Raw genomic sequence first — 27,485 nt, 5'->3', positions numbered from 1 at the left:
GCTTCCCTATGACCCTGCAATTGCACTACTGGGTATTTATGCCAAAGATACAGATGTAGTGAAAAGAAGGGCCATCTGTACCCCAATGTTTATAGCAGCAATGGCCACAGTCACCAAACTGTGGAAAGAACCAAGATGCTCTTCAACGGATGAATGGATAAGGAAGATGTGGTCCATATACACTATGGAGTATTACGCCTCCATCAGAAAGGATGAATACCCAACTTTTGTAGCAACATGGACAGGACTGGAAGAGATTTTGCTGAGTGAAATAAGTCAAGCAGAGAGAGTCAATTATCATATGGTTTCACTTATTTGTGGAGCATAACAAATAACATGGAGGACAAGGAGAGTTAGAGAGGAGAAGGGAGTTGAGGGAAATTGGAAGGGGAGGTGAACCATGAGAGATTATAGACTCTGAAAAACAATCTAAGGGTTTTGAAGGGGTAGGGGGTGGGAGGTTGGGGAGCCAGGTGGTGGGTTTTAAGGAGGGCACGTATCGCATGGAGCACTGGGGTGTGATGCAAAAACAATGAATTCTGTTATGCTGAAAAGAAATTTAAAAAAAAAAAAGAGATAGAAATTATGAAGAAGACCCAAAGGGAATTTCTCAAGTTGCAAAGTACAGTAACAGTAATTAAAATTTTAAAATTTTACTAAGGCAAAGATGGTGGTATAGTAGGAGGCCCCCTGGTTTGCTTTGTCCCTCAAACATAGCCAGATAACTATCAAATCATAATGAATACTGAAGAAAGCAACCTGAGGATTGATAGAACAAACTGCACAACTAAAGGGACAGAAGAGGCCACTTCAAGGAAGATAGGAAGTATGGAGACTTGTTATGGAGGAGAAACAGATTGTGGGTGCTATGGAGGGGAGGGAACCCTGGTTGTGGAGAAAGGTGAGAGAGAGTGAGTGGAGTACACAGGGATGAGCACAAAGAGAAGAGTTCCCCAAAGCCATTGGCTCAGAGAAGGAGAGGGGGTGAATCTCCTATATTTGCAACCAGTGGGTCTCAGAAACTGGAGTCTCAAAGGTCCCCAGACTTGGCTGTGATAGAGACCTGGGGACACTGCCCTATTCCTGAGCAGAAGCAGGCAAATGATCCCAGGCAGGCTGCATAAACTGAGGACTACCTAAGGGGCACAGGGAAAGACAGTTCATACTTTTTGGAGCACATCTGTGAGAGGTGGCATTGCCTCTCCACAGACAAAGGAACCAGCGGGTACCATTTCCCTCTCCTGCCCCTAGGCATAAACCAAATTCAGTAAACAACACAGAACCGATACTGGCTATGTAATCTGCTTATGCCAAGTCTGCCCCATGGTGCTCCACTGGTATGGCTTTTCTCAGGCAAGCTGGCTACAAGTGTCATGGACCCCTCCCCCAGAAGACCAGTACAAACCCTGCATGCACCACACCTATGGACCATAAAACTTGCAAAGCTTCAATTCTAGTGGAAAGAGAATCAGGTCTCTTTTAGTCAGCAGACAAAAACACACCTAGTTAACACTCACTACACTGTGGTCAAGATCCAAACACTCCCCACAGAGGCAAGGAAAAATTCTGCAGAATTTCTCCTTGACTTAGACCTTTTAAAAATTTCCTTTAGCCTATACAGGTTTCAGATGAGTATTTTAGCCACATTGATTATAATGGCAGGTAGCAGATTTCAGTTAACATATATGCTTGTTGAGAGTTTAGCTGAACTATTCCATCATACTGCTGCCTCGGCATACATTTTTGGCCAAGCTGCCTGCAAGGGTCTTAAACTGACACTAATCCCTTGTACAAGCACAAGCCCTAGGTAAGAGTCCACGGTCACAAGCAAATGTAAGTTCCTTGCCTCCCAACACCTTCCCCTTGTGTAGCCCTTAGGAAAAACCCCTGTGAAGCTTCCCAAAACCCTTGCTCTTTATGGTCTGACTGGACAATCCACCTTAGCCCAGGAAACCCAAAGCACTCCACCCACAGACCCTAATAAATGCATGTGCCCCAGTTCCTCCCTCTTTCTGCATGTACCCTGCCTTGACCTTCCTGTGTGGTACCTCAAGGCAAGGGGTATACTTCCTCCAGGGCCGGTGAGTAGTAAATTTCTTTTATCTTTGTTTCTCTTGTGGTCTTTTGGATCACCATCCAGCACCCTGGGGGCTCTACTTAAAAATGTTGATTTAACCAAATCATAACAATGTTTAATAAATTGAAATGTCAAATGCATTGGTGATTTAGTGTAGTACTCTTGTAGGATGATGGGAAAATGACTGTATTTAATGGCTCCAACTCCTTCAGTAGTCTGAATTTCCTTTTTTGAGATTCAATTTTCTGTCCTTAAAACCAGTCAAGTTACAGTGCATCAGTGACTGCCCATTTTAGCTGAGCATCAGACTTACTGCACATTACGTCAAATGGAGCTTAATATGCTGTTTTCTAAGCCTAAAGTAAATGTTCACCCTCTTTTTCTTGGCCAATTGGTTAACTTTGTATTCATTCTTTGAAACTCAACTCAGACATCACTTCCTCTTCAAAACCTTACACACACACACACACACACACACACAAACACACACACACACAGAGTTAACCTCCCCTTCTGCATTATTGAGACCACATGCATACTAATCATAGCATGCATATCACTTATAAAATTACAGTATGATCATTTATTTATAATCTATCTGCCAATCATACTAGACTTTGTATTCATTAAGGACAAAGACAGCCTTATCCATATCAGTATCTTTAACGCTCAACAGTATGTCTGCAACATAGTAGAAGCTCCATACATAATTACTAAATTAAACTTCAGATTGTAATAAGCAAACTACAAGACATACAGTGAAGAAAATATTGCATTTAAACGGTCACCACAACTAGACTTGATAAATTTAAACTTGTTTTCAAATATAAAATTTACATTAATAGTCAAAAAAGAACCTACAATAATAACTGTATGCAAATGGAAGATTTACTAGTTCGGCAAAAAAATATACACATTAAAAAGTTTCCTCATCTCATTTTGTCCCCTTATCTTAAAAACAAAAACAAAAACAAAAACTGAGTTGGATTAAAACCTTCTATGTGTTCAAGTTCTGTATTCTATATCACAGCATAGCTGAAAGTATCAGTATCAGTTTGAAATTTTCATTTACCTATATTAAGACGGTCTCAACTTTCTGTAAGCTGTCCCTCCACTATGACATCCATGCTAATGTCACATTTTTAGTTACTTGTACCTTGCTATTATGACACGTGGTACCTTAGAAACTTACTCTGTAAATAGGTTATGTCACAATATGAATGGAAAAATACTGAATAGTATTAAACCGTACCTTTAAGTTTTTCTATTTATCTCAAATTAAGTGGCATGTCATCACAGCACACATTTCAACAAGTATATATTGACCCCTGACTTACTGCCAGAAGGCTAAGAGTGATGAGAGAAATCATGAAACATCAAGTCTATTCCAGTATATTCTACGTAATAGGAGATTGAAAGCAACCAGACAGACCAGCATAAGATGACAACAACCCACAAAGAACCAGTCAAAGGAGTTTAGATTTGACATTACAAGTAATTGGAAAACCAATAGAAAAATAACAAGTCAAACCAACAATTTAGGATGATTTTGGCAGAATGAATAGAACCAACAATATTAGAACTTCTAAAGTCAGGAGTAACACTTTTCTCCCCTGCAGTTAACAAATAATTCAATTTTGCCAACTGTACCCACTAAACCTGTTTTCAAAATCACCCACCCCTCTAGATCTCCACTTTGCCACCACTTTAGCCCAAGCCACTACTAACCTTCTTCAGGGACAGGAGCTTCCAGCATCTTGTCTAGCTCCCTTCTAATTCAATTTTCATACAAAGCATTTTTTAAATGAAAATCAAATTATGTCCCTTTCAAGCTTAAAACTCTCCATCAGTTCCCCAATCAGTTTTTAGGACAAAGATCTAAATCCTTTGAGCTCTGTAAGAAGTCTGTACTTAAAACCTCCTCTCTTGCCTCTCCTCCCTTCTGTGTCAGTACTCAAGCTATAGTAAGTAGCCTTCTCATAGTTCCTCAAATATTCCATAATCCCTTCCTGCCTCAAGGCCTTATCATATGCTGTTTACTAAAACAGGTAACATCCTTGCAACTACAAATACCCTTTCAACCCTAGGGCAACTTAGCCTAAATATCATTTCCAAAAAATGCCTTACCTGACACCCACACTAGACCAGGTTTTCCAATAACATACTTCCATACTTTGTAGTTCTCCTCTGTAGAACTTTCCCCACTTATTCAGTGAAGATAGTTACTAAGTTAGCTAAATATTTCAACTACAGCTGCCTCATTAGGACACAAGCACCACTAAAATGAAAGCTATAGCTGCCTAATCAATGTATCCTCAACACCTTGCACATAACAGTCACTTAAATATGTTGAATGGATTGACAGATGACTTCCGCTGAAGGCCAGATAAAGAATGGTGCTAGAAATAACAACAAAAGAGCTTACACAGATTTATACTGAGTTTGAAAAATTAATTTCTGAATCTTTAAATTATCTGTAGTATTCTAATGCAGGAGTCAATGAACTTTTTTAAAAGACCAAATAGTAGGGGCACTTGGGTGGCTTAGTCAAGTAAGCACCTGACTCTTAATTTCAACTCTGGTCATGATCTCAGGGTCCTGGGAACAAGCCCCATATTGGGCTCCACCCCTCCTGGCGCGGAGTCTTGCTTGTCCTCCCCCCCCCCCAATAAATAAATAAATAAATATTTTTTATAAAGACCAAATAGTAAATATTTTAGGCTTGTGGGCAATATGGTCTCTGATACAACTATTCAATCCTTCCACAGCAGCATGAAAGCAGCCACAGACTATATATAAATGAAAAGGCATGGTCATACTACAATAAAACTTTATTTACCAAAACAGGTTGGCAGCCTGCAGCTACAGCTTTGCTGGCCCCTATTAATATATCCCAAAGAAAAACGAGGCAGAAATTAAACAAATGTAAAAAATAAAACTGCTATTTCATTATAAATTCATAAAGAAGCTTTTATTGAGATGCAATTCAAACTTTGCCCCAAACTTCGAACTCAAAATGGGTTAACATGTATTAATTAAAAGCACGCATGGAATCTTCCCTTAATGGTCAGAATTAAGCATATCTCCTCTCTTAATCTGGATCATAAGTTTCTGTTGAGGCAGCAACTGTCTCTCTATTCCTATGTATTTCTTAGTAACTAGAGTACAGAGCATACAGTGGAAATTTAAAACACATGCTGAACAAATGAATGATCCATAGATTAGCCTTCCCCTTTTCATTCTTCTAGTCTACTATAGTTTGGTACAGAGACAAGAGGAGAAGCAATTAATCTGTATGTTTTGATTTTCAAAAAAGGCATTCTCCAGTAAGATTGAAAAGGAACAATTTTACAAAAGGCAGACATTTAATAACATGGAGAAAACAGAATACAACAGTAAACATCACCTTCTTTACCTTAAAGAAGAAACCCAGTATAAATTTAAGGTGCCACATCGTACAGTAGAGACAATAAGCAAACTGGGAGCCAGTTTATTCCAAATTTTAATTCCTCTGTGTCTCTTAAGTGAAAATGTGACTTAACTTTTCTACATACACTTCAGTATCCTTATCTATAAAATGAATAAGAGTAAATGACCTCTATGTCAATTCTATAGTGCCTGATTTTTCTATATATAAAAGACTACATAGCACATTGCCAAGTGGATGAATGGAAACAAATGAAAAATCTCATAAAACTGAATAGTGAAGGGTGGGAAAGGGTAATATACAATCTCCACTGAGATAGGTATTACCAATAGACCTAAAATGGAAATTCGGAGTAAATGTATAAATTTCCAAAGTATATATAGGTCCAATGTCCAAGAAAACAAAAGCTGGGAGTTACAAAGTAATGCCATCCTCCTTTAAAATTATAGTTCATAGCAAAGCAAACCTAGCATGCTGAACAGATACAGAAATGGACGATGATTAAAATAATCAAAGCAGGGTCACCTGGGTGGCTCAGTGGGTTAGGCCGCTGCCTTCGGCTCAGGTCGTGATCTCAGGGTCCTGGGATCGAGTCCCGCATCGGGCTCTCTGCTCAGCAGGGAGCCTGCTTCCCTCTCTCTCTCTCTCTCTCTCTGCCTGCCTCTCTGTCTACTTGTGATCTCACTCTGTCAAATAAATAAATAAAATCTTTAAAAAAATAAATAAATAAATAAAATAAAATAAAATAATCAAAGCAGTGAAAACAGTCCACAGGGACAAGACAAAAATGAACATATAAAGAAAAATGCTTTTACCTCAGTCAGAAGAAGTCCAGATCTGTAGCTATTTTAGGCAGCTATTGATGTAAGGCAATCAGTAGTATCAAACAGATACACTTATCATGTGCACTGTTAGTAAACAAAGACATTATACTTTGTAATCAACACTGCTAATTAGTGTTACACTTTATAATACTGGACACTATTTTCTTTCTTTTTTTTTTTTTAAAGATTTTATTTATTCATTTGACAGACAGAGATCACAACTAGGCAGAGAGGCAGGCAGAGAGAGAGGAGGAAGCAGGCTCCCTGCTGAGCAGAGAGCCCGATGCGGGACTCGATCCCAGGACCCCGGGATCATGACCTGAGCCGAAGGCAGAGACTTTAACCCACTGAGCCACCCAGGAGCCCCTGGACACTATTTTCAAGTCAGTGTCTATAAATAATTTTTCTTAAAAACTGAATTAAAAATATCTAAATTTTAACAGACCAATGATTCCATCATCCCTTTAGTTGTTTTTCTTAGAAATCAGTCATCTTTAAAGTCCATGCCAATTTATAGAAAATACACACACATACACACAAGCTGCTGTAAGTTATTTCCAGTTATTGGAAGATATCAAATTTAAGAGTAAAAATATTCAAATATATCCAGATAATAAAACCTATGATTAGCTACAGCGATGACAAACCTCTGTGAAGGCCACTTCAGTAACTATGTCATCAGTTTAGAATAACTTAAATTGAAAAAAATGAGTTTGGCTAAACTGTGTTTAAAATTTACTATTTTAGGGGCACCTGGGTGGCTCAGTGGGTTAAGCCGCTGCCTTCGGCTCAGGTCATGATCTCAGGGTCCTGGGATCGAGCCCCGCATCGGGCTCTCTGCTCAGCGGGGAGCCTGCTTCCTCCTTTCTCTCTGCCTGCCTCTCTGCCTGCTTGTGATCTCTCTCTGTCAAATAAATAAATAAAATCTTTTAAAAAAAAATTACTATTTTATTTTTAGTACTAGAGCTAAATTTGTCAACCTCAAAAGAATTTCTTTAAACGAATAATCGTATTATTAAAAAAAAACTCTACGTCTCTAGTTATACTAGCAGAACAATGGTCACCTCAAAGATGTCCATACCTTAATCGCTGGAACCTGTGAATATGTTAGGTTACATGGCAAAGAAGAATTAAGGCTATAAATGAATTAAGATTGCTAATGAGATGGGATGCCTGGGTGGCTCAGTGGGTTAAAACCTCTGCCTTAGGCTCAGGTCATGATCCCAGGGTCCTGGGATCCAGCCCAACATTGGGCTCTCTGCTCAGCAGGAAGCCTGCTTCCTCCTCTCTCTCTCTGCCTGCCTCTCTGCCTACTTGTGATGTCTGTCCAATAAATAAATCTTAAAAAAAAAAAAAAAGATTGCTAATGAGGAGACCACAAAATAGGGCAGTATACTGGATTATCTAGCTGGCTAGAAAGCCAAAGAAAAAGAGGTTCTCCTCTAGAACTTTCAAAAGGAAAGCCTTACCCACACATTTTTTTTTTTTTTTTTTTTAAGTCTAGTGAGGGCCTGGGTCTTAAAACAGTAAGATAAGTTTGTGTTGTTTTAAGCTATAAAGATTTTTGGTCATTTGTCACAGCAATAAGAAAAATTAATATACCTATAGATTTATAATTGTGTATTTAATTAAAGTCTAATCTGATTACAAAAACAATAAAAATCAGAATGCCTAGCATCCTTAATGAGATTTTCTAATAACAATTACGTAGTTTTTATTGCTACAAACACACAACAAAGATAGTATTACATTGCTATGTTTTTTCCAAATAAATACTATTTTTTCTCTTTCAAGTCGTTTTGCAATAGATGCCTCTTAAATCTTTATGGTTGAGCCAATCCCAGGTTCTCATAAATCCTTCCAACATAAGACATTGTACACTTTCCTCATTAATCATAATTAATTTCACTGACCATTATGATAAGCTAATTCACATTTCCTAAAAATCACATCAAACTGTGAATTTAACCAGTGTTTGAAAAATGAAACTTTTTAGCTGTCTGGACACTTCTAGACCCAAGTTTCCATTTTAACCACATGAAATATAAATCACATAAATACATAAATCACATAAAATGTAGATTCTATAAAATTTACTACATATAGAAGCATTTTTCATGATTTTTATGAATTTTTTATCATTTGCTTTGGCAATAAAACAGATATATGTACAAGTCTGGGAATGTTTATACTGTACCTATATTATTAAGATTAAGATGTCCAAGAGCATCTTCATAAATATTCTTTTAAATTGGCAGGTAGGATTGTGGGTGGAGGAGTGAGGCATGAGGAGTCAGAAACTGAGCAAGCTAAGGAAGACATACATACAGAGGGGCAGTGAACATAGGAAATTAGAACTCAAGTAATGTGATAAGAACTTCCATGCCCAGGTTGGTCTAGTTTTTCAGGGCTTGAGCACATCGGGGTAATGATGAGGGTGAAGAGGGAGCATCTGAGGCAGGAGGTTGGCCTGGTACAAGATATGAGAATTTAAGTAGAATATATGTGGGGGATGGCCTGATATGGTAAGTCAGAGCCCAAACAGGATAGAGACATTATCCATGCATGCTGGTAACCCACTGTAGGGATTTCAGAGCCCAAATAGGATGAGAAAGACATAAGTGGGAAAGAGGAAGTGGTGGAAAAGAACAGGTAACAGTTAAATAGAGGGAGATATATCAAGATATATCAAGAAAGGACAACAGAAGCAAGGTTTATCACCATCAGAGAAGGGAGGTTACAAATACAAGAAGGAGAAAACTAGAATGAATCCTGTGGCATTGGATTGGAATTGGAGATAATAGTATGAACCCATTGTTTTCAATATATATAGATAAGATAGAAACAAGTATTGATGTAAATGTACATGTATATAAATAAACACACACACACACACACACACACACACATACACACACTTACATTCCCTAGTTCAGTCCACTGACGATGCCTGGGAGCAGCAACTTTTCAACAACAGTGTGTACACCTAGCCTCCAGAATTTGGTGCAAAAGTAGCATTTTCCATTAAAAAGAACTAGGGCTCTTGGAGGAATGGCTTTCTTTCCCTTCAATACATTTATGTATTTGTGAACAGTAAGTACTATTGTTTATATGTATTTTTACAACTTATATAAGTGATACATAATGTTCTGCAACTTTTTTTTTAATTTCTTTTTTTTTTTTAAGATTTTATTTACTTGAAAGACAGAGATCACAAGTAGGCAGAGAGGCAGGCAGAGAGAGGGGGAAGCAGGCTCTCCACTGAGCAGAGAGCCCGATGTGGGGCTCGATATCAGGACCCTGAGATCATGACCTGAGCCGAAGGCAGTGGCTTAACCCACTGAGCCATCCACTTAACCCACTGAGCCCTAGTTTTATATTTTTGTGGTACATGTGTACTACAAGTGTAAGTTCATTCATTCTTACTGCTGTAAAATATATATAATATACTGTATAACATCACTTAAATGTTATTTTTTGTTTCCCCACGAATGGACATTTGAATTATTATTATTCCAATAATAATAATGATGATGATGATGAGATAGTGCAGCAATGAACAGTCTTACTCACGTCTCTGATCATATATGTTAGGGTTTCTTTAGGATATAAACCAAGAATAACACTACTGGATCAGAGCATATTGGATCTTCAACTTTACTAGATGCTGCCAAATATCTTCCAGAAAATGATTTAGCAATTTATTCTTCTCAGTAGTGAAGAAAGATTTCTATTGTTCATCATATTCACCCCACTTGCTATTATCTGACTAAAATTTCAGCCAGTCTAGTGAGTGTGAAATTGTATGTCTCAGTACACATTAGCAATTTATTATTTTATTATCTTCTATCTGTTGTATTGTTTTGCCTTCTCCTTATTGATAAGGAAAGTTTATTATGTGGTCTGACTTTAATTCTTGTTAAATGTGTCACAAATAAACTCTTAGTGGCTTTTAACCGTGTTTATTATTATCTGTGTTTAGTTTTAAATGTTGATGTAATTAATTTTTTAAAGATTTTATTTAACTCTTAGACAGAGAGCATGAGCAGGGAAAGGGGCAGAGGTAGAGGGAGAGGAAGAAGCAGGCTCCCCACTGAGCAGGGAGCCCGATGTGGGACTCGATCCCAAGACCCTGGGATCATGACCTTTGCTGAAGGCAGTGCTTAACTGACTAAGCCACCCAAATGCCCTTGATGTAATTAAACTTAGTAATTTTTTTCTTTATGGTTTTTAGTGTGTGTTTGTATTTAAGACATCCTTTCCTATCCTAGGACCATACAGGTATTTTGCATATTAAGAGCAGTATAGTACAGTGAGTAAGAGCCAGAGCTCTGGAGCAAGCTAAATTAAAAATCCCATTCTGTCATGTACTAGCTGTGTATCTTTGGATTCTCTATATTTATTTCTTTTCTTGTAAGATGGAGATAATTATAGTATCTACCTCTGGAGCTGGTATTAGGAAGGACATACCTTAATAGTATAACAGCCATGTGATACCAGTACTAAGTGTTTTGTGTATCATTTCTGACTATCTCATGGGGTTGCTATAAACATTAAATAAGGCCGTACATATAAGATACTTAATGCCAGGACTATACAAGAGCTCAGTACACATCACTACAATACCAATAAAGATGTTAAAAGATAAGATAATCCGAGGGCACCTGGGTGGCTCAGTTGGTTAGGCATCTGCCTTCGGCTCAGGTTACGATCCCAGGGTCCTGGGATCCAGGCCCACATTAGACTCCCCGCTCAGCAGAAGGCCTGCTTCTCTCTCTCCTCCCTGCCCGTGCTCTCTATCACTACCTCTGTCTTTCTCTCAAATAAATAAAATATTTTTTAAAAAATAAAGAAAAGGTAACCCTGAATAACCTTTTTTTTTTTTTTTTTTTTTTTTAAGAGAGAGAGCATGTGTGTGCATGGGGTAGGGGGTGGGGGCAGAGGGAAAGGAAGAGACAGAATCTTAAGCTGACTCCACACCCAGCACAAAGCCCAACACGGGCCTCGATATCATGACCCTGAAATCATAACCTGAGCTGAAATCAAGAGTCAGACACTTAACCAACTAAGCCACCCAGGCACCACCTGAACAACTTTCACCAACAAACAATAACTAGATGAAATGGACAAATTCTCAAAAAGCAACACACACAAAAAAATACCTATGTATCTTAATGGGCATATCTACTTAAAACATTATATCTGTCATTAAAAACCTCTCACAAAGGAAACTCCAGATTCTAAACTTTTCATTTGGTGAATTTTGTAGACATTTAAGAAAAAGGAACATCAATTGTCCAGAAATTCCTTGAAAGGGCAAAAAAACAGGGAATACTTCTCAGCTCATTTATGAAGCCAGCACAACCCTGATACCAAATGTGAAAAGAAAAGAAAAGAGAAAAAAAGAAAAGAAAAGAGAGAACCATCCTACTCATGAACATAAATGCAACAAATCTAAATAAACTATTAGGATATCAAGCCCAACATTTAGAAGAATAACACATCACAACCAAGTGAATTTATTTCAAGAACAAAAGATGGTTTAACATTTGAAAATCAAGAAATACAATCTACCACACTAACAGATAACATATTAACAGGAAAAATTTTTTGGTGACTTTAATAAATGTAGAGAAAAATTAACATCTACTCACACACACACACACAAAGAATCAAGCAAATGAAACAGAAAGGAACTCACTTAATCTGATGAAAGATATCTATAACCACTCCCACCACACACACAAAGAAATATTAATGGTGGACTATTAAAACTTTGCTGAAATTATCTCACCATTTCAAGTCAACATTACGTTGGAGGTCCTAACACGTCCAATAAGAGAGAGAATGGGGAGATAGAGACTGTGCAAATGGTATGACTTCATAGTATATGTAGAAATTCCAGGCAAATTATTAAAACTAATAAGTGAATAAGGTCACTGGAAAAACAGCTCAAAATATAAAAATCAAATATATTTGTACATATAACAAAAACTGAGAAAATAAAATTTTAATAGTATCATTTGTAACAATGAAATCAATTACTTAAAAATAAAGCATATATGGGGGCGCCTGGGTGGCTCAGTGGGTTAAGCCTCTGCCTTCAGCTCAGGTCATGATCTCAGGGTTCTGGGATTGAGTCCCGCATTGGGCTCTCTGCTCGGCAGGGAACCTGCTTCCTCCTCTCTCTCTCTCTCTGCTTGCCTCTCTGCCTACTTGTGATCTCTCTCTGTCAAATAAATAAAATCTTTAAAAAAAATAAAAAATAAAGCATATATGTACAAATTTTTATAGAAGGCATTAGCAAGAAATATTTCTGAAGTCCCTAGAAAATGGAAGAATAGGGATGCCTGGGTGGCTCAGTGGGTTAAGCCTCTGCCTTCGGCTCAGGTCATGATCTCAGGGTCCTGGGATCGAGCCCCGCACAGGGCTCTCTGCTCAGCAAGGAGCCTGCTTCCCCCTCTCTCTCTGCCTACTTGTGATCTCTCTCTCTCTCTCTCTCTCTGTCAAATAAGTAAATAAATAAATAATCTTAAAAAAAAAAAAAAGGAAGAATACACCATATTCATGAATTGAAAGATTCACTATATTAAACATGTCAATTCTTCCCAAACTTATTTACAAAGTTAATGCAATCTCATTCAAAATCCCTGAAGGTTCTTTGTAGAAATTGATGTGTTCATTCTAAAAATTAAAGAGATTGCAAAAGGTGAGCTAGGGGAAACTTGGAAAAGAAAAAGCTGTTAAGACTTAGATTACCAGATGTCAGTACTTAAAGCTACAGAAATACAAACAGCATAGCACTGACACAAGGATAAAAGAGGAGACCAATGGGGCACCTGGGTGGCTCAGTTGTTAAGCATCTGCCTTCGGACCAGGTCATGATCCCAGTGTCCTGGGATCGAGCCCCATATCAGGCTCCCTGCTTGGCAGGGAGTCTGCTTCTCCCTCTCCCTCTGCATATATGCCCTCTCTGTCTCTCTCTCTCTCTGATAAATAAATAAAATCTTAAAAAAAAAGAAGAGGAGACCAATGAACTAGAGAGAGTCAAGAAAAATATTTTTTTTAAGGATTTTATTTATTTATTTGACAGATCACAAGTAGGCAGAGAGGCAGGCAGAGAGAGAGGAGGAATCAGGTTCTCCGCAGAACAGAGAGCCCAATGCGGAGCTCGATCCCAGGACCCTGGGATCATGACCTGAGCCAAAGGCAGAGGCTTAACCCACTGAGCCACCCAGGCGCCCCAAGAAATATATTGATTTATGACAAAGGTAACTCTGCAGCAGAGTAGGGAACAAAAACTTTTCAAAAAAAAAGAAAACAAAATAACCTTGACTTCTCCTCATAACATGCACAAAAATAATTTCCAGATGTCTCATAGATCTAAATGTAAAAGGCTAAAAAACAAAGCTCTTAGAAGAAAACATTGAAAAATATCTTCAGGACTTCAGGGTAAACAAAAATTTTGCAGTTCAAAACGGTGCTAACAACAAAGGAAAAAATGTAAACTACACTATACTGAAATTGTTAATTTCAATTCAACAAAAGACACTATTAAGAGATTTTAAAAAGGAACCCATATATATTAATTATATACACATATATAAGTGTGTATGTATATGTGTAAAAAAAATTACATCCAAAATATATGAAGGAGTTTTTACAAACCAAAAAGAAAAAAATACATACAGTTTAATAAAAGACATGTCACAAAAGAGGATATGCTAAGGGCAAATAAACATATGTGAAAGTGCTCAACAAACAGTTACTAAAAAACACAAGACAAAAATCTCAGTGAAATACTATACCCCCACCAGAACAGCAAAAATGCAAAAAGACAGACAGCACCAAAAGGAAGTGGAATTTCTAGAATGCTCATTTTCTATCAGTGGGACTGTAAACTGGTACAACAACTTTGGAAAACTAATAGCATCTGAAGCCATATACATAAATACCCAATAATTCAGTGGTGCCTCTCCTTCATATTTTACCAACAGAAATGCGTAAATGTTTACCCAAAAATATGTAACAAAATCTTTCCAACAGTAGCAGTTGCTAGAAACAAGAAAAAACCTGAATGTCTATCAATAGCAGGATAAAGTAAGTTGTACTATCTCCACACAAAGAAATATTATAAAATAAGAAACAAACTATAAAAAGTATAAAATGTTGCATCAAAGAAGTCAGACATAAAATAGGCATGTTTATAATTCTACTTATACAAAGTATAGGCAAAACTAATCTATAGTGATATATATCAAAGCAGGTGCACCTCTGGGGGTAGGGTTGAGAGAATGACTGAAAAGCACAGGAAACATTCTGGGATGACAGAAATATTCTTTATCACAATGTGGTGTGACATTATATACAAACACTCAAAATTCTCTGTGCTGCATGACAAATATTTATGCATTTTATTTAATGTGAATTACACCTCAACAAAACACTATTTGTATTTAAACAACAACAAAAAAAATCACCTAGATTCTAGATAATTGCTATGCAAAGTAGTCAGTCTACAAACTGCTGGGGTCCAAGACAAGATAAGGAGCTTCCACCACAATGCATATCAACACACTGTTTTTTTTTTTCAAAAAGAAAGTTTTATTGTGAAAATAGTATCAACTAAACTAAAGACACACAGTTGACTCACATTCTTAATGAAAGCTCCTTATCTTGAAGCTCTCCCCACCTGGGCTGGAAGGAGCACTGTTGTAGAGAACAACCATGATGGTGGTTGGGGAACTGGAGGTGAGGCGGGTGGGGGGGAGTGAGGGGATGGGACGGACATGGGCTTTGGTGAGAGGGATAGGGAGGCCAAGAAAAATGAGAATATATTAAAGTTCTTTTTGGATTAAGTTTTAAATATTTATTTAAACTATTCTAGGCAAAAAAAAAAAAAGGCAATTAAAAATAGTAAGATGGCAGAATGTTGTTCAAGTATATCAATAAATGCAAACATAAAAGGACTAAACTCACTGGTTAGAAGACAAAGAGAAATTATAATTTTAAAAAAGTTATAACCTATTTGCTATGTATCAAAAAGTTCATAGTAAAAAGTTGGAACATACAGAAATAAAATTGATAAAATATACTAATATCTGAAAAAAAGGGCTTAAGAGAAAAAGGATAATGAGAAATAGAGATCACTAAATTATGACTTAAGTCCAATTTCAGCAAGAAAACAATTCTAAACAGGTACACACCTAATAAAATACCCTCAAAATACAAGAAGTAAAAAACTGGTAGAATTTCAGAAAAAAAAAAAAAAAGGTAAATCCTCTATCACAGTAGGAGATCTTAACACTTTTTTCAACATCTGCCATCAATTCTCCATCCTTTCTCAGACTGTTTTGCTCTTATATCAGAAGCTCTGAGATCTTAAGATCTAGGTGCATTCTGAACTCTTTTACTTTTTTTTTTATTTTTTTTTTATTTTTTTTATTTATTTTTTTTTTTTCATTCTGAACTCTTTTAAAGGAATCATTAAGTTACAGGAACAGCGAACTGAAAAATGTCAGGTACTAAGTGGATTATTACTGCCATCTGCTGGACACAATGTTCATTCCCATTTTTACCAACACTTGCTTTAAAAAGTCCTAGTAAGAAAGCACGTAAGGCCCTTAAACTGTAATCATCTCTAAACTTCTTTTCTCTAATGAGATAGAGATACTCTCCCTAAATTAAATATGTCCTCTCTATGTCTGTGCAATTTAACAATCCTCTGGTAATGATGCTTAGTTTTTCCAAGTCACAGATTTATGAGAGTATAGAAACTTACATTGCCTAAAACCTACTTGGACTTTAGTATATCCACGAAGACTACCAATTTTCCATACAGTTACTGGAAAATCATATTTTATTTTATATACTGAGTAATTACAATGAGTCACTTCAAACATACCAACTACACTTTACTCATACAGCATATTAGCTACATTACTGCAATGTCTCTTAAAATATGCACATAATAATGTATGGTAGGTCTCCTAGTGCTCACCCACATGTGGTTCCCTTGCCTTCCAGGTACACAGGAAAATTACACTTCTTGCCCAGTTACTACTAATCTTAAATTAGAGCCAATAGGTTGTGAGTAAAAATACAAGGTACCACCTGCAGGCCCCAGCAAGTAATTGCACACGTAAGAGCTGGCAGCATTCCTCCTCTACAACAGTGACCTTTTGATGGGGCCTCAAAAGGTAATGGTGAAGCCACCTTCTTTTGGTGATGGTGAAGATAGTGAGAGGAAAGCAGCTTAGAACACCGAAGTTGCCCACAGAGTCTTCCAGACCCACAACAGACTTTGGAAGAGTAAAAAATAAGCTTTTATTGTGTTAAGCCACTGAGTTGGCACTTAAACGTTAACTTCAGCATAGCTTAGCCCTGGATTTCTCAAAAGTGGCACTACTGACATCTTTGGCTGGATAATCCTTTGCTGTCGATACTACTGTAGCGCATTAAGAAGCATCCCTGGCATCTTCCCACTATTTGTCATTGCACCCCTCAATATGACAACCAAAACTGCATCCAGACATTGCCTTCCTCCCCAAATTTGAGAACCACTAGCCTACCTTAACCTGAATACAGTATATCTATCCATATATGTGTGTACATAATGTATGAGAGTGTATTTAACTCATGTCATGTGACACAAATATATGGTTTATTATGTATTAAGATCAGATGTTTTATAGGCTCTCAACAGATACAAATTTCTTTCTTAAACTAGGAGAGCTATTTATAAACTTAAATCCAAGCAGTATTACAAGTCTTTTCATAGTAAGGTAAACAAAATGTTTCAAAAGTATATATAAATTCATACGTACTATGCTGTTCATTTCTGAGGACTCATAACTCCCAACTGGATGGACATTTCCAATGGGCTCCAAACCCTCTTCATCCCACATGTATGTTCCATCAGAGCTATCAGATGGAGAGAGCTCAAATGAAGAACCAGCTCTGTAATCAGTATCTGGTGAAATCAAGTTGCTCCCAGAAGTATGTTTTGTACATTCACTCCTGTCTTCAATTGCTTTTTTTTTAAGAAGAAAAAGGGGGAAAAAAGTTATTAATTCATAGAAATATATTTCTCAGCTTCTAAAAATATATACTCTAATAACTTAATATTGCAAAATAACTGGTAAAAAGTATTAGTAATTATAGCATTTTCTAAATCCTAAACAATAAAAAAGATCAAGAAATAAAATCTTAAATAACCTACTGAAATGTTTCCCAGTACACGTAAAGAAAGTTCATTGAGCCACCTTTCACTTCTGCAACATTTCTAGAATTATAAATAAAGCCTCACATTCTTTTAATATTTCCTAAGATATTTACTTTTACACACTGGCCATGAAACTCCTTTCTCCGTGTATATCATTTAACCTTGCAGTTGCCACCTTATAAGAGAAACACTTGTTCTGGCATTCACTTCTAACTAGAAGACCCTCAGACAGTCAAGGGTTTATGCATATCTCTAGGCATGGCCTACACTCTTGACCAGAACACATGCCTACACCCAATCCCTTCAGTTTGCTCTGTTTTCAGGCTCTTTGGGCACAAAGAGATATTTTCTCCAGAATTTTAGTACCAGGATGACCAAGTATAAGAGGAAATATTTAAGAGGTACAATCTCACTTTCCTCAGTTAAAAAAATAAAGTTCCTCTGAGTTTGCTAAACAAGAAATCTAAGCTCTACTTTAAAAAAGTGAAAAATTTCTAGGATAAAAACACTCATTAGATTGGACATAACCTATATTATTATTAGCTCATTTACCTTTTGGTACAGCTTCACTCTAAACACATAGCATCTATTACCATAAAGGAAGAGACAGTTTAAAATGGCATGCCACTGTTTAGGGAAGAGGGGGAAAAGAAAAAAATCTGAAGTAATAGGAATAGGCCTGTACATGAAAGTCACAGAAGAACAAAGGTAAGATATATTAGGGAAGAGTATTTTTATCGTTGTTTTAAATAGTGAAAAATAAGTCTGAGAGCAAAAGTCACAGGAAGATAAAAGTTGCCCCACCTCAATTTTATTTAGATCCATCCTGCCACAAAACTTGACAGCATCTTGGAATTAATCAGAAGGTAATCCCAAGTGTAAGTTCAATTATATTATCTATGAAAAAGCAAACTTAAGAATATTAATATTTACCAGAGACACTTATATCTATCCACTCGTCAGTTTTAGTTTTTTCATTTTCCTTGGGAGAATCAAATATATCCTTTGGTGGTACATTTTCATGCTTTTCTTCTTTGAGAGAAATTTCCTCTGGAGTTATTCTAGTTCTGTTGGAGTCTTCTATATCTATAAAATCATCGCTAAAGTCTTCACTTAAATCATTCTTATCAGAAGATGACAAAGATGACAAGGAAATATCATCCACATCATCACTCAGGTATCTAATTTTAGCATTATGCTTCATGGTCTGGTCATTTTCTGTTCTATAATTATCATTTTCAATTAGTTCTTGGTCCTTATTAGTAGCTCCATCCTTAGCCATAAGTTCAGCATCTTCTTCTACACATGGATCAGCAGGTGAATTTTTATTACTATCAACTGTGATAGTGCCAGAAAATGGAGGTCGACTAGATTTCAGTAGAGAGGGATGAACCATCCTATAACCCAAAGTGGAAGTTACACCTGGGCCATTTGGTAAAGCCAACTTCTTTCCACCAGCAGCATAAGGCCTATTAAATCCATACCCTAGGTGATCATTCCCATTGAGTACTTCTGACTGCCGGGAATTTCTTGCTAGCATACTTGACCTCAGAGGCACTCTAATGGGTAGCTGTTGGTTCTGATAAGGCTTTGTAAGATCTGCAGCTCTATTGAAGGAATGTGATCTGGTTATAGATGAAGGTGGAAGGAATGAATTCTGAATGGAATGTGAAAAACTTTGTGACCTTACCATTTTTTCACAAGTAAGAGATTTAATATTGTCTAGGGATTGTGCTAAGCCTTCTCCAGAACTGCTTCTTGTGGCACAGGAGTTTGCTCTAGGCCTTTGTATGCTACCAGCTGAACGGTTTCCATACAATCCATTCAACTGTGATTTTGGAGCACTGACTGAAGAATATGAAGTCCTTCCTAATAATGTGCCTTTGGTGAATTTACCCAAACTAGATGGTCCAGACAAAGACTTTTGGTTTAACTCCTCCGTAGATGACACAAACATAGTAGATGGCTTTGCTAACTTTGATGTGAGTAAAGAAATACTTTTCAAGCCTCCCTTTATCCCATTTTTATCAAAAATTCCTTGAGTAGGTGCATGTTTTTCAGGATCAATTACTTTATCGTGTGAAGTTTGAGTACTGTTACGGTCTTCAACACTTTGCGCACTGAGTTGGTATTTAGTTGCTGTTCTCCAATTAAATGAATGGGATGATGGGCAATCAGAGCCATTATTTTTTATGTAACTTTTGACGTTGCTACTCTTGGAAGTTCCCAATAAATTAACAGGTGTCCCATTTGACATTGGCTGCAGTGTACTCCTCACAGATTTTGTTCCATACTTTGGTAGTTTGGAACCCAAAAATGTCTTGATTTGTGTTTTTTCTTCCATGAGCTATAAGATGCATTTGTTCTTAAAATCTGACAGAATCTGAGGAGACAAAAAAGTAGATTAAATGTTTCTAAATAAGCAGAATTACATGGGTTATCATATAATAAGAATATATACTCATAGACAATGACATGCACCAAAACCTACTTATGATTCCTTCAAAATTCTTAATAAATAGAGTGCAGGAATTAAATTAATAAATTTTTTTTAAAGATTTTGTTTATTTATTTATTTGACAGAGATCACAAGTAGGCAGAGAGGCAGGCAGAGAGAGAGGAGGAAGCAGGCTCCCTGCTGAGCAGAGAGCCCGATGCGGGGCTTGATCCCAGGACCCTGGGATCATGACCTGAGCCGAAGGCAGAGCCTTTAACCCCCTGGGCCACCCAGGCGCCCCTAAATTAATAAATTAATGTTAGGAGAAAGTAAAGAACATTTTTATAAACAATTTTTTAAACTTGGGCTACGCATAATGATAGCAAATTCCAGAATTAATAAAACCAGACTGTCAATTCTGACTGAATTTTGAAAAAAAGAAATACTTCTATAGAAAACACATCTTCCAATTTCCAATCCATGTTATTTTTTTCACTTTGGACAATATTATCTCCTTTAAAATAAGAAAATGTTATTTGTTATTTTTTAAAGTATATGTGATCTTATAAAAACTGGAATACATTTTAAAAATTCATTACTAAGGGCGCCTGGGTGGCTCAGTTGGTTAAGCGACTGCCTTCAGCTCAGGTCATGATCCCAGAGTCCTGGGATCGAGTCCCGTATCAGGCTCCCTGCTCCTTGGAGAGTCTGCTTCTCCCTCTGACTTTCTCCCCTCTCATGCTCTCTCTCACTGTCTCTCTCTCAAATAAATAAATAAAATATTTTTTAAAAAAAATTCATTACTAAAATCACAGTAGGATACAGGAAAAAAAATAAAATAGCACCAAAAAATTTTTCCTGACATTAACAGTAGAGATATCAGGTATCATTTTAAGCAACTATCTCAAACAAATTTCCAACTGGTAATATAAATAGATACTACAGTAGGTGTCATGGTGAAAAGTATTATGGTTTTCATAAAGTTGGTTAGTCCACTAATCTCAACCTCCCAAATTTATTTTAAAGGTAACACAAAACAACAAACACAAAAAGGTTCAATGAACAGACAAGAACATAAAACTGAAACACCTACTGTCCTTTATTTAACTGTTTGATAAGGTATGACATATTCACGGTCACATGATGAGATCACAAAGATGAGACAGAAATATTAAAATGCTTATCCTAATATTAACAGAAATACAATATGCTATATGCTTACTGCTCACTATATGCTCATTGTGATTATATAAAAATTCTACAAAAGCATACACAAGTACAAAATGTGAATAAAAGAAAAATACATGCCCTAGGGTCACTGATGGTTTTTTAAAATTATGTATCTTAAAACATATTTTGTCAGTTATTTTTTTTAGTAAAAACAAAAACAAAACAAAACCTGATTCAAAGCCATACCTATACTTTAAAAATTGAGAGTTTCTGAAGTATATATGTTATTAAGTCAAAAGTAAATATTTAGGAAATCATACAGACGTTCAAGTAAAGTTGCTGAAGTAAAGCAGAATTATAGAACTTCCTATCCCCAATAACTAATAAAAAAGAAAGAATATATATACGTGTGTGTATGTATATAATTTTTAGCCAAAAACTCACCAGCTTCAAACAAAAATTGTTTAAGCACCTCTAGGGCGCCTGGGTGGCTCAGTGGGTTAAAGCCTCTGCCTTCGGCTCAGGTCATGATCCCAGGGTCCTGGGATCGAGCCCCACATCAGGCTCTCTGCTCTGCAGGGAGCCTGCTTCCTCCTCTCTCTCTCTCTGCCTGCCTCTCTGCCTACTTGTGATCTCTGTCTGTCAGATGGATAAATAAAATCTTAAAAAAAAAAAAAAACTAAGCACCTCTATATTTTAAAAAGTAGTGGACAGAGAAAGATTCTGTACAACGAGGTCTGGCTCCTAGCATGATGACACTGACTGAAAGCAGTAATGGGGGAAATAGGTGAGTTGATAAAACTCCAAAGTTTTAATAAACATCCTCTAGTTTGGATAGAAATACCTGGCTTGGAATGCTATAGGAAAGTCCAGGAAACAACTTTGGCACAGAAGCTCTGAAATCCCAACTGAGGCACAGTGGGACCAAAACCTATCAACTACCAAGGCACTGTTCTGACTTGAGGGAAGGGTCTGAAGCCCCTCAAATTATACTACACAGGATGGAGTGAGGCCAGGATACATTTAACAAAACCCCCTCAAATTATACTACACAGGATGGAGTGAGGCCAGGATACATTTAACAAAACCTGAGGAGACAGGAAAGCCGGGAGCAACAGAAGAGTTCTTCCCACACCGCCTTATATCCTTCAACCACAAAGAAGCAGACAGAGCAGCATACAACTGCTCAAAAGGTGTACTGAAGGTGTGCAGTAAAAGAAAGAGACAAAATCACAGCTAAGGTGAAAAAGGCATCAATGGGAATTCACCCAGGTTCTATCACGGCAAGTACAAGTCTTGGTCTAGCTATTCAAGTCTCTACCTAGAAAGATAAAAAGAAATGGCCACACAACCGTATAAACAAGGGAGTAGAAGGAAGGAAAGAAAAAATTATGACTATGGCAAGCAGAACAAAGGAACACGACAAGAATTCAAAGATAAAAAACAAAACAGGTAAGTTTAAATCAGCTAAGGAAATCAATTAGGAAGTAAAGAACCCAAGATGGAAAATCAAACTAATTGGCAAGGAGAAAAGTCCTAAAATAACCTGAGTACTGAGGAGAAAAATACCCTGGAGGGTATTAATAAATTAGATTATAAAGTCTTTTAAAGCCACTCTGTTCTGATTAGCTTACAGAGATAAATATGCATTTATATAAATTGATTATCAAAATTCCCAGAAAATAAGAAAATTGATCTTCTAATATTTATTTTTTAAATGTTCAGTTAATCTTGTTTTTTAAAGATTTTATTTATTTATTTGACAGAGAGATCACAAGTAGGCAGAGAGGCAGGCAGAGAGAGAGGAGGAAGCAGACTCCCTGCTGAGCAGAAAGCCCCATGCAGGACTCCATCCCAGGACCCTGAGATCATGACCTGAGCTGAAGGCAAAGCCTTAACCCACTGAGCCACCCAAGCACCCCGATCTTCTAATATTTTAAATGTGTTATACTTTTAAAAATTATTCTTACAGAAACTAACTCAGAAAGGTTTTAAGAACCAAGTTCACTTAATTAAGGTTAAGTTTCTGGCAAACAAAACTAGTTTAATGAAACAAATCCATCTTCTGATTTTTTTTATCAGTGTTAAATACAGCATAAGCATATTATTTTTATTCCAGTAGAGTAACCTTACTGAAACATATATATGCTTAGTGATCAAATAAGTCATTCTTACTCATACAACAATGTTTAAGATCATAAAAATGTGTTTAAACTGAGTGATTATTTTGGGATGCCTGCGTGGCTGAGTGGGTTAAACATAAGCCTTTGGCTCAGGTCAGGAGCCCCTCATCCCAGTGGGCTTCCTGCTCAGCAGGGAGCCTGCTTCTCCCTCTGCCTGCCTGCCGTTGCCCCTGCTTGTGCTGTCTCTCTGGCAAATAAATAAAATCTTAAAAAATAAAATAAAATAAAAATAATAAACTGAATGATTATTCTGACAAGCTTTTTATTTCAACAGTAATTACATTTTATGGTGTCAGCTTACACATAATTTTCAAGAAGTTTAAAGGTAACTTAAAAGTTGAAATTGAATTACCTAATGAATAATCATTGACTTACTAGATCATTTATATGTAAGATAGAATGCTCATTGATTACAAAGCATAATTTCAAGTTTATATGCTTTCACTTCTTGTTATTACAGAAGCTTCTTGTTATTCTAAAGAAAGACTATAAATCTGGGACATGTGAACACACTATGAACACACCATTTTTGCTACTTTGAGAAACTGTACACTGGATACCACTTTTGTAAAGGTAGTATGATAGATAGAAATCACATAAAGACATGAGTGCACATACATATTTGAACACAACAAACTGTTAATAGTGGTTACCGTTAGGGAAGGGAGAATTAGGTGAAGGGAAGACTTCTTTTTAACTTTAAATCTTTACTATTTAAATATTTTAAACATGCCCATATTTTTGCAATTTAAAAAGTTTTAACTGACAAACTGTTTAAAAATAAAAACCATTTATTCCATATGAAAACAAGACTCTTTCTTTTAAAGATTTATTTATTTATTTAGGTAATCTCTCCATCAATGTGGTGTTCAAACTCACAACCCCAAGATCAAGAGTCGCATGTTCTTCTAACAGAGCCATCTAGGCACCCCTCTATATGAAAACAAGTTCAAATCTAACCAAAGACAATTATTCGAAACTAAGTTCCGTTTTATATAAAATATACTTAAAAGGCATAAAAATAGAAGATGTCTGAGTAAACAACAAAACATTTTTTATTCAATAGATAGAATGTCTTCATAAATTACCATTTCAATTTCTCCAGATCTAAACCTCAATTTAATGTTATAATTATCAATTTTATCTTTAAAAATCTATTCTAAATTCATTATTTCCATTCCATAACTCTAATTCTTATCCTCATCATCTCTTTCTGTATTTCTACAGAGGCTTCCTACATTATGAAGACTCCCATCTCACTTTTATTCAAACTGTCAACAGTTCAACTCTTATAGCACAGATCTGATCATATCCTTCTACTGATTAAAAACTATGCATGGCCCAGGAACAACAAATAAAATAAAACAACAAATAAAATAAAATAAATAAAACAACAAATAAAATAAAACCCCAAATCCACTACAGAGATTAAACTTCTCTATTTGGTTCTACACTCTTTGCAGTACTATGCATTCAAGCCAAGATATATTGTTGGTCATTCCCCAAAATCTGTTCTGTATTTTCTATCTTCTGTGCCTTTACTCTTGTAAAGACCACCTTAAAGGCCCCATCCTCAAAGTTCAAAATCTCTACACCCACAAACCTTTCCGGGTAAAACTGATTTCTCATCTTTCTCTATTCCCTTCACATCAATAATATAGCTGAGTCTGTCTTATATTGTGGGCATGTCTATTTGACCCATTAGAAAGTAAACCTGTTAAGAGCATAAGCTAAGTGTTATATACTTTGTGGCCTGCCACGGGACCACGAATTTGAAAGATTCTCAACTTTTAAGTTAATTCATAATCTCTTAGTGCAAGTTAATTTAATAAATACTAAATCAAGACGGAAAAACAACTTTGTTTTGTGGGTCTGTGATTAACTGGTAGCAGCTTCCTCGAGGATTATGTTGAACAAGATCCTGAAGTGAAATCTAGACTCTAAGATAAATTATCATGATCAAATAGCAATATATGCCATGCCCAGAAAAAGGGACAGGGGCAGTATCCATGCGAGATTACTGCCATCCCATTTTTTTTATAATAGTCTTTACCACAAAACATACTTCCACAACTACAAACACTTTCAGGATAACCATAAGGAAAATGATAACAATATTAGATATAAGGGTCATTTTGCAAATCACTAAATAACACACATTAAAAATTCTGTCCTCAGGGGCGCCTGGGTGGCTCAGTGGTTTAAGCCGCTGCCTTCGGCTCAGGTCATGATCTCAGGGTCCTGGGATCGAGTCCCGCATCGGGCTCTCTGCTCAGCGGGGAGCCTGCTTCCCTCCCTCTCTCTGCCTGCCTCTCTGTCTACTTGTGATCTCTCTCTGTCAAATAAATAAATAAAATCTTTAAAAAAAAAAAATAAATAAAAATAAAAATAAAAATTCTGTCCTCTGGTGAGTCAGTCTATGAGTCAGAGAGGCTTTAACATTTCCCTGCCTATCACAAGTTGTCTAAGGACAGAACATTCTATTCTTTCACTTCTCTATTTCTTTATTTTACTGTCTAAAATGAGAATAATGTATATTACCTCCCAAGAATATCTTAAGTATTACTAACTTAGAGGTACAAGATAAGCCCACAAGAGACACACTACTATTACAAAGTGTGTTTGGGGTGCCACCACTCAGAACAAAAACAAGAAAAATTTATTAGAACCTGAATGCACTATTTCCTTTCAAGAGTACTTATTGATTTCTATATGCACAAATGATTGTAATAAACAAAACCAATCATCTTGGGTTGTGGTCTTAAAGTAATCTGATGTAAAGCTCTGATGTAAATCAACTGTAAAGCTTGAATATCTGCTTATATTATAAATCACTTCATTAGCTGACTGACTACCTATTATCTTTAAATATTCATGAAACTTTCTCTTATATTTGCTTACATAACTACGAAATGAAATAAAACAGACATTGTGAGTCCGCCTCATTTTAGTAGCTTATGCTACCTCTGATGAACTTTCCCTGATATGCAGTCTGTTAAGTGATTAAAGAATGCAGTCATAACAATTTGAAAAAGTACATGCTGGCTACAAAATCTAATGATATCATCTTCTCTGAAACATTTCAATATTGTCGGTGAGCTTTAATTTAATGCTGAATGAAGAATTATACCTGGCACAGGGCTTGGAAATGTCTGAGATTTTCTGATTTAACTTCTGTAAAATGATTTTTGAAATATAGCACATTTATATTATTGGTATTTCACATTTGAAAGAATTTTCAAAATTATATATAAATTCCTTTTTTAAAAACGAGTAAATCAGGGGCACCTGGTGGCTCAGTTGGTTAGGCTTCCAACACTTGATTTTGGCTCAGGTCATGATCTCTGTCCTGGGATCCAGCCCCACATTGGGCTCTGTGCTCAGTGGGGAGTCTGCTTGAGACTCTTATTCTCCCTCTCCAACTTCCCCTCCCCCCATAAGTAAATAAATAAATAAATAAATCCAGGAAATCAAGGTTTTTAGAGGGTTTTTTATTTTTGCTTATATGTTTTATGCTTTTAAAAGGAATCCATAGTAGGATGGGAAGAGAAAAGTAAAAGCAAACTTTACTGAGCATTTACATAATAGGTATCATGCTTACCACTCCCTCCTTGTTTATCTTCATAACATTGTGGATGTCCTCCCATATTAAATCGATAAACCGAGATTTGGAAAGAGTAAAATACTTGTCCAAAAATTCATAAACTACTGAAAAGGATTCAGGTTCAAATCTACCTGATTCCAGGATCCATGCAGACTGCCTTTCTGACAAAGGAATGAAATTTTTTTTTTTTTTTTTTAAGATTTATTTATTTGTGTGAGGCAGAGAAAGAGAGAAAAAGAGCACGTGCAGGCGCAGGACAGGGTAAGAGGCAGAGGGAGAGAATCTCCCTCTGAGGAGATGAGCCAGACATGGGGCTCAGCAGATCCCAGAATCCGGAGACCAGACCCTAGCTGAAATCAAGAGACTGAAGCTTAACTGACAGAGCCACCCAGGCACCTCAGGAATGAAATAGTCTGAGAGGCTTATTGAGAAGTACAAGAGTGAAGGAAGGAATTGGATAATTAAGGTTAGGGAAGCATAAAGACTGCAAAGAACCTAGGTATAATTAAATGAGAAGTTTTGAGAGCAATAGTAGAAGC

At 36.5% G+C, this 27,485-nt stretch overlaps 1 protein-coding gene across 2 annotated transcripts in view; it reads right to left on the bottom strand.

Annotated features, from left to right (window-relative positions):
• Nucleotides 1–27,485, bottom strand: part of LOC111144932 (coiled-coil serine rich protein 2) — a 198,636-nt gene that overhangs the window by 133,339 nt on the left and 37,812 nt on the right. For both annotated transcript variants that reach the window (XM_022499542.1, XM_022499541.1), the window contains exons 2-3: nucleotides 18,486–19,935; nucleotides 17,155–17,360 (exon numbers count right to left, since the gene is read on the bottom strand). In XM_022499542.1, the coding sequence (XP_022355250.1) occupies nucleotides 17,155–17,360; nucleotides 18,486–19,896 (1,617 nt within the window). In that variant the 5' untranslated portion in view covers nucleotides 19,897–19,935. The remainder of the gene's footprint in view (nucleotides 1–17,154; nucleotides 17,361–18,485; nucleotides 19,936–27,485) is intronic.

The sequence above is a fragment of the Enhydra lutris genome, unplaced genomic scaffold (genome assembly GCF_002288905.1).
Source record: "Enhydra lutris kenyoni isolate GAN:26980312 unplaced genomic scaffold, ASM228890v2 scaffoldscaffold12, whole genome shotgun sequence".
NCBI classification, from domain to species: domain Eukaryota; kingdom Metazoa; phylum Chordata; class Mammalia; order Carnivora; family Mustelidae; genus Enhydra; species Enhydra lutris.
The sequence above is the reverse complement of the archived record's forward strand: the minus strand, read 5'-3'. Positions and strand labels throughout refer to the sequence as shown.